Source organism: Cnephaeus nilssonii, assembly GCF_951640355.1.
Source record: "Cnephaeus nilssonii genome assembly, chromosome: X".
Classification (NCBI taxonomy): Eukaryota; Metazoa; Chordata; class Mammalia; order Chiroptera; family Vespertilionidae; genus Cnephaeus; species Cnephaeus nilssonii.
The window spans coordinates 30,089,609-30,097,602 of record NC_137071.1 but is presented as its reverse complement, the minus strand read 5'-3'; the positions used below and the strand labels follow the sequence as shown (position 1 = coordinate 30,097,602).

The 7,994-nt window shown below is 34.3% G+C and overlaps 1 protein-coding gene across 3 annotated transcripts in view; it reads right to left on the bottom strand.

Moving 5' to 3' along the window:
- Positions 1 to 6,545: 6,545 nt before the first annotated feature.
- The window catches only part of RPS6KA6 (ribosomal protein S6 kinase A6), a gene marked incomplete at its 5' end in the record, with an annotated part of 215,953 nt that continues 214,504 nt past the window's right edge, over positions 6,546 to 7,994 (bottom strand). For all 3 annotated transcript variants that reach the window (XM_079765685.1, XM_079765686.1, XM_079765687.1), the window contains one exon: positions 6,546 to 6,840. In XM_079765685.1, the coding sequence (XP_079621811.1) occupies positions 6,715 to 6,840 (126 nt within the window). In that variant the 3' untranslated portion in view covers positions 6,546 to 6,714. The remainder of the gene's footprint in view (positions 6,841 to 7,994) is intronic.

Sequence of the window (7,994 nt, the reverse complement as noted above, 5' to 3'; positions counted from 1 at the left end):
AAACTGGTGAATATAATAGAATCAGGGGCATAGAAAGGGAGTGGACTGACAATTCTCAGGGGGAAGGAGGTATGGGGGGTGTGGGAAGAGACTGGACAAAAATAGTACACCTATGGATGAGGACAGTGTGGGGGGAGGGTAAGGGCAGAGGGTGGGGAGGGAACCTGGTGGAGGGGAGCTATGGGGGGAAAAAAGAGGAACAATTGTAATAATCTGAAAAATAAACATTTATTTTTAAAAATAAATAAAGAAATAAAGAAGAGAGCAATACTAAAGTGAGAAAATATTACCATTCTGGAAATATCAAGGTATATATGTAAACAAATAATATCTTGAAAGACATTTTTTGCAACTGGCTCCTGAACAATGTACAGGTACTTTCAATTAAATCTGCAAGTAGATATACATGTTGATAAAAGCAGTTTTATAACCATAAATGATCAAGCAAGGTCAACTGTAAAATGTTATAAAGTTGCAGCCTTTTTATTTAATATCCAGAAAATTCCAATAATTTAACATATGTTGATAAATGTTGCTCACAGAGTTTTAACAAAAAAATAAATATAAATTCTATGTAATCTTTGGCATGTTGTAAATTCAAGATGATAGCCATTTCTTTAGCAGTACTGTGAGGAAAACAACACTATAAAATTCACTACTGGACTGGGTTTTACATGAAAAATGTAGTACAATAACAACTTTCAAGTCAAAAGAAGCAAGCCTTTAAAAAACACTTATAAGATCAATAATGGTATAAACTGCATAATGTAGTCAGAAAAAGAAAATACAGTTGTCTGAACATTGGGGACCACCTCTTTCAATATCCACATTAAAGATTTTAAGTACATGTGAATCAAATTTACACATAACTTCTATTTATTGCCATTTCTGTTTTAAAAGAAATTCAATGAAATGTCAGTGAATATCATATTTTATATATCAGAAAATAAGTATAGGAATCCCAAAGTTCTTGGGAAGTGTTGGCAAGATCATGTTTTTTGTTTGTTTGTTTTTTAGTGGTGGCTACAGCAAAATAGTCACTCTGCATAAACACAATGTTAACGAACACTACATATGGTTTTAAAAAAAATTAACACAGAAACACCTCATTCTTCTTTTTTTGTACTGTAGGATTTAATGCAAGATAAATTCTCCTTTCTAAACCATGCTGGCATTTCAATATTTAATTAGGATTTCTTATATAACTTTAAGAATGGCTATTTCTTGTTAGAATGCTTTTGTGATGTTGAATTTCTTGTTATCATATTAAAACACAAACTTACTTTATTTTTTGCTATACATTGTCTCAATTCCAGAGAGAGTGAGTTTGAAAACTCAAATGTGACCTGAACAATATTAGTTAATACAAAAGAAAAAAAGCAAATAAATCTAATTGGTTACATTATGACAATTTATTAAGAAACTAAAGCACTTAGTACATTCTCTAGAACTGTCCCATATAAAATTATCCTATCTAATAAAAAGGGAATATGCTAATTGACCCTCACACCATTGCAAAGATGGCGGTGCCCACAGCCAATAAGGAGGAAATATGCTAATTGACTGCCATGCTCTCAAAGATGGCAGTGCCCACAGCCAATAAGGAGGGAATATACTAATTGACTGCCACACCCTCAAAGATGGCGGCGCCCACAGCCACAAGATGGTGACGCCCAGTCCCCTCAGCCCCACAAGGGTGGCAGGTGGGCCCAGCTGCTCCGTGCACCTGCCTCCACAGTACCCCAGTCCCCTGAGCCCCCCAGCCTCCCAGGACCAGCCCAAGGTGCAGGCAAGCCTTGGATGGCGGCTGCCCAGCACCCAGGGCCGCCCGAGGCTCAGGTAACCAGGGCCAGCCGAGGCTTGCGCTGCAGGCAGTGGCAGCAGCAGAGGTGTGATGGGGTGTCACCTTCCCCTGATCGCTAGGTCACCTCCCGCCCCTGAGGGCTCCTGGACTGTGAGAGGGGGCAGGCCAGGCTGAGGGACCCCCCCCCACTCCAGTGCATGAATTTTCATGCACCGGGCCTCTAGTATGCTTAATAAATACCTTTTGAAGAGTAGATTAATTTACATAATTAGACAATTAGAATGGAAGCAAAACAGAAACTCTATTGTCCAAGGTTTAGAAATGTGAATATAAAGCAAATGCTAATTTGGCAATCACACACGGACACACACACACACACACACACACACACACACACACACACGTATTTCTAAGCATTTAGCAAAGATTTCTTTCTGGTCAACAAACTGAAAGGTACATACGTCGTGCACTACAATATAACTAAGCAAGCTTGACTATTTGTCTTCTAAAAATACTTTTACTTTGTGTTTCTATTCATAGTTCAAAGAAATTAATACCTATTATTTAAGAGTGACTATACCTTAACTCAGGGGTCCTCAAACTTTTTAAACAGAGGGCCAGTTCACTGTCCCTCAGACCATTGGAGGGCCAGACTATAGTTTAAAAAAAACTATGAACAAATTCCTATGCACACTGCACAGATCTTATTTTGAAGTAAAAAAACAAAACGGCAAAAATACCTGCATGTGGCCCATGGGCCGTAGTTTGAGGACACCTGCCTTAACTATTAGCAACCAACTTGAATTTTAAGTGATCAAGCATTATCATTTTATTAAAAATTATATGATAGACTTCATTAAACCCAGGAATATTGCATCCATGAGTAAAATGTATTTGTGAATAATCACTATCAATGCCACTGCAGCCTTGCATAGGGATGCAGAAAACACACTACTGGATTGTTCTATTAATTTCAGTAATCATTCATTTTGAGATACATGCCAAAATTATCTGAATAAGCTGATGAATGTAAGAAATTGTTCTAAAAGTTTAATTGCAATTGACCAATCTATACTTAATATGCCTTGCATTATTGTTCAGATTTAACATTGCGTTAATAGGATCTCTGTGTGCTGAAATCTAGACAAAGGATCCAGATATTTTGACCCCACTGACAGTTTGCCTTCATCCTTTCTGTGCCCTATTTTTCTCTATAAATACAATAAGCATAGGAGCCTGGGAGCAGCAGGAGACACATTATATTATAGATCACATACTATGAGAAACAAGACTACAGATCAATATGGGCTTGACAACAACTGCTTCCCTCCACACAGTTCTGTCACCGAAGTTCATTGTAAATTTCATTGTTATTAAAAAGCATGGGTGGTTTTAAAAGAAAATGTAAATTGAGAAGTGGAAAGGAAGGAAATTGTATGATAATCTGGCCTTGCGGCATACTGAGTAAATTCCTTGCCCAAAAATATCTTCCCTGATAATAACTGAATTTTAAATTAGTCTCATCTGGTTCAATTGCCTAAAAATCCAGCAAGTAGAAACTCATTTGATTAATGGACATCTTTCTTGAAAAATGCCAATTATCTACTAACCACTGACAGAAAAATGTGAATTAATTCAATGAAAATAGCTGCTCTGTGGTAATGGAAGTTCTGATGTGAGTAAGGAGAAGGGCATGAGGTCATTTTGGGGCACAAAATCTTTTAGGAATAATTTAATCATGGAGTTCTCTGTGAGGTAATCAAATAGGATAGCACACAGGGGCTAGAAGGCTAGAGAAAGAAAATGTAGAGAATGCCAAAGACATACTTTGCCTAGTATAAAGCCTCAGTTTTCTAGTTAACCTTAGGGCCAAGATAAGTGGTTCTTCTTCAGATATGAAGGGTCTCTTGTTGTAAGGAAAATACTATTCAATCAATATAAATAAGTTTATAAGTGGTCAGCACTATTTCAGCATTTTGTTTTGTTTTGTTTTCTGTATTTCTGCATGATGCTTTAATAAACACTAAGCATCTGTGCTTAAGTTTGTGGGTTGACTACACATATGAAATTCCTTGGGCTAACCAAAGGTAGTATAAAAATGTTTTACTATGTTTAATTACCAAAGGCAAGAAATTATAAAAATCAGTTTAGGTATTACTGGGTCTAACAAAATAGGTTAGAAACAACTGAAACCTTTATTTCCCCACAAAATCACTGTCGCTGGCACTACTATTTTAATTTTCTTGCAATTGGTTTCCTGAGTTTATTCATACTATGTGCTTTAGGACATTATATAGTTAGTCTATCTTGGTAAAATTGGTGTTTTCCCTTTGAGGAAAAAATGTTCTCTCCCTTCCAGGTAGCAATAACAATCCCAAACTGTGCTATCATTAAATACTACCAAGAAGCATCAACTAGAAAGAAAAGCAATGCAAAATCGTTGTTCATGAGTTCATTAGCAACTACAGCACTGTAAAGTTTTATAAAAATATTTTTAATGCTTAAGCATTTATAGAAGCCCCATTAAAAATGTCCCATTCCTATCTGCATTTGTTGCTTTAGAGTTATAGCCAAATGGACACATGATTAGGCATCCCTAACTGGGTTCCTTCTACAAAATGAGGATATAGTTTGAAGCTTTCCCTTATAAGGTTGCTCCCTACTACTGTTAAGCTACCATGTTTGAATTTTCCAGAAGAAAACTCTTACAGAATTATAGGAAAAATCCACTAGCATATCTGTATCTTTTACACATTGTCAATCCTCAATGAATGATGAGGAATCATGCTGTTCACTGCTTCATTCTGATTGTGTTCCTTTCATAAAAGGACTGTATGGCATGACCCTTCTGTACAAATTCATTGGTAAATTAGTTAAGATCATCTACTTTTTTAAAAAAATGATTGATTATGGAAAGACGGAAAGTTATTTTTTATTATTTTTCATTTTCCAATTTCACTTATCCTAATTTTATACTATAAAGTAGACATGGAAATAGTATCTCTGATCTCAAAAGTTCACCATGAAAATCATATCTCTGAGTTTGTCCTATCACTTTTGATAGGAAGGCATACAAGCACAAAGAACATAATGGCAAGAGGAAAATAAGTCTGAATATATGGACACAAATTGCCACATACAATTGCTTCCAGTAATAAAACAAAACAAGGAAAGAAGAAAATAAATAAATTGGAGCACAAAAGTCTACAAGATATGATACCAGTCTATTTCTAAGCACTGTTTTCCATGTGACATTAGATGTTCTTTAATGTCTTTCAATTATTGGAAAGAGACACCTCAAAATAAAGATACACACTTTTATACGTCACACCCAAGAAACATCTTTGTGCATGGAATATATATCACATGGTAAAGATAATATGTATAGTTTCTTTTATTAAATACCAAAATTATGTCTCCTATGTTAAGTTATATACTTCAGCAATTATAAATCAACTCTCTCTCTGAACTAAGCAAAATAAAATACAGAGCAAACAGTACACCTAGCATACATAAGTAGTTCACTTATATTCACTAAACAAAACTATAATATCCTCCAGTTTACATTCATGTGTTCTTTCTATCAGTAGTAGTAGTAGTAGTATTTTATTCAACAACACAAAAAGATTCTTTAAAATTGTATCATTTAGAGAAAACAATACTTAATACACAGTGATTCTGAATCATAAAATTTAATAAGACCAGACCAATTTGGCCATATTTCTTTTATAATTTTAAAATGTGTTCAAAGTTTATGCAGACCATTCATATTACTTCCTATTTAAAATGCCAGTTTATCTTCTTGAAGTATAACTATTATGTAGGATTGTCTAAAATTTACTGATATGCATTATACTATATCATCTCTGCTAATCTCACAAGTTCACTATAGTAAAATTTCAACTATATTCCATAGAATTCAAGGTATACTACTATGATACACCATAATTCAAAGCACATGGAAGTCCAAAAAAAACAACAGTGCAATTCATTATAAGGTAGTGTGGGGCGGGCAGATGATGACTAAATCCAATTGGTTCACTTGAAAGTCAGCTTACATAAAACCAAGGTAGTATGAAAACCATGTACTTTACTTTCAAAGGCTTAATTGTTTAGTAGGTCACAACACCAATATAAAGCCCTTGGCTAAAAATTCTTCTTTTGTAGTACAATTCCATCAGAAGTGAACTTTACAGAAGCCTTATGGAAACCTTTATTTCTAGATGAGGCCACTTATGGATAATCTACAGGCCTGACTGCACACATTATCTGTGATTTAATTCTTCTGTAAAAACTTGGCACCAACCATATCAGGCATTCACATATTAGCACAAATAAATTTTGCACTGGCATCAAACTACTATGTCTACATTTTAGTAATTACAGAGTGGAGTTACTACCAAATGAATGGAGCCCTTTGTTGTACACAATAATGAGCTTCTACAAATCACTTTCAATTTGTTTTTCTTTCTTTTTTTTTCTTTTTTAAAAAAAGCCTATCCTTCAGGATCTTATGTCAAAAAATACTAAAATTGATTTGCATTATACTGTTATATTTGCATCTTGATTATTGGTAATGACTCACCAAACCATGATTGTATGAAACCAGAAAAACTACAAAAGTAACTATTTAAAAAGAACTTTAGAAGTTAGTGTGCAGAGAAGCTGTTAGGACCTTGTAGATACCATATATATTTAAATAAATCTTGGACACTACTACAAAACAACATATTGTGAGTATTGTGGACCCGTGTATGTTTATTTTTTAATTTCACTGCCCCTAAATAAGAAGACTTAAACAGAATATTCAAGTAATGTAGCAGAAAACAATGCCTTTGATATAAGATTAGGCAAAAGCTATACATTTGCCTTTTCTCTTCATCCATTTTGTCAGAGGAACACTGGAAATCTTACAAGCCAGTTGAAGTCCTCTTTTTCATGCTTCGTCGCTGAGCTAAGCTTGAGGCAGCAACAGGCTCTAGGACTGGTTGGAAGGTCTTGTGAGTCAGTGCTGAATATGTGGCAACCACTGCTCCCTAAAATAATGAAAAATATTACAAACTGAATCATAATCTCTGAAGGTGAAAAAAAAACTTCCAAGTATATCATAAAAGATTTAACTACAACTTTTCTTTTCTTTTCTTTCTTTTTGCCTAGGAAAATAATTGAAAATACTTGACTTGTACATAGATGCGCCTTTGATGAATTAATACCTGATTACTCGTATATTTCTTATTTCAATAACTATGTGACTTACAATATATCATTTTATTAGTCTTTCATCACTAATTTAATTTGGTTTATAAGTTTTTAAATATTTTTAATTTCAGAGGAAAGGGTGGGCAGGAGAAGATTAACCAAAAAACTTATGTACATATATGCATAGCCCATGGACATAGACAATAATGTGGTGAAGGCCTTGGGAGGGGACTGGAGCAGGGAGGAAGGGGTCAAAAGGGGGGGGAAAGGGGACATATGTAATACTTTCAACAACAAAGATAAACTAAAAATAAATAAATTTTATTTTTTATAGGAATTGTACATATTATTGTATATAAACACAATGTTCTTAAATACATAGTATAAGATTACTATAGTAAGGTTAATCAGCATATCCTCATATAGTTATCATTTTTTTGTGTGTGTGTGTGATGAGAGTACCTGAAATCTCTTAGCAAATTCCAGTATTCAATATGGTACTATTATGCTGTACATTAGATCTCTGGAGTTATTCATCCTGCATAACTTCAATGTTATATACTTTGACCAACATCTCTCCATTTTCCCCTCCACCCTAGAAATCACCATTCTACTTTATGCTTCTACATATTTGACTTTTTTAGATTCCACATTTACAAGAGATCATGTAGCTTTTGCATTTCTATGTCTGGCTTATTTCACTTAATATCATGTCTTCCAGGTACACCATGCATATTGTTGCAAATGGCAGGATCTCCTTTTTTAAAGCTGAATAATATTCCATTGTATGTGTGTCTATCACAATATCTTTATCATCAAAGAGTTATCTGTGCTCCCTTGTTCCCTGCAGCATTATTCACAATAGTCAAGACATAGAAACAATTTGTGTCCAAAAAGAGATGAATGCATAAATTACTAAAATTTAAAATCTAGGTTCAATGTCTATAAATATAGGAACATGCACTGATGGTTATTAATTTAGAAATCAATA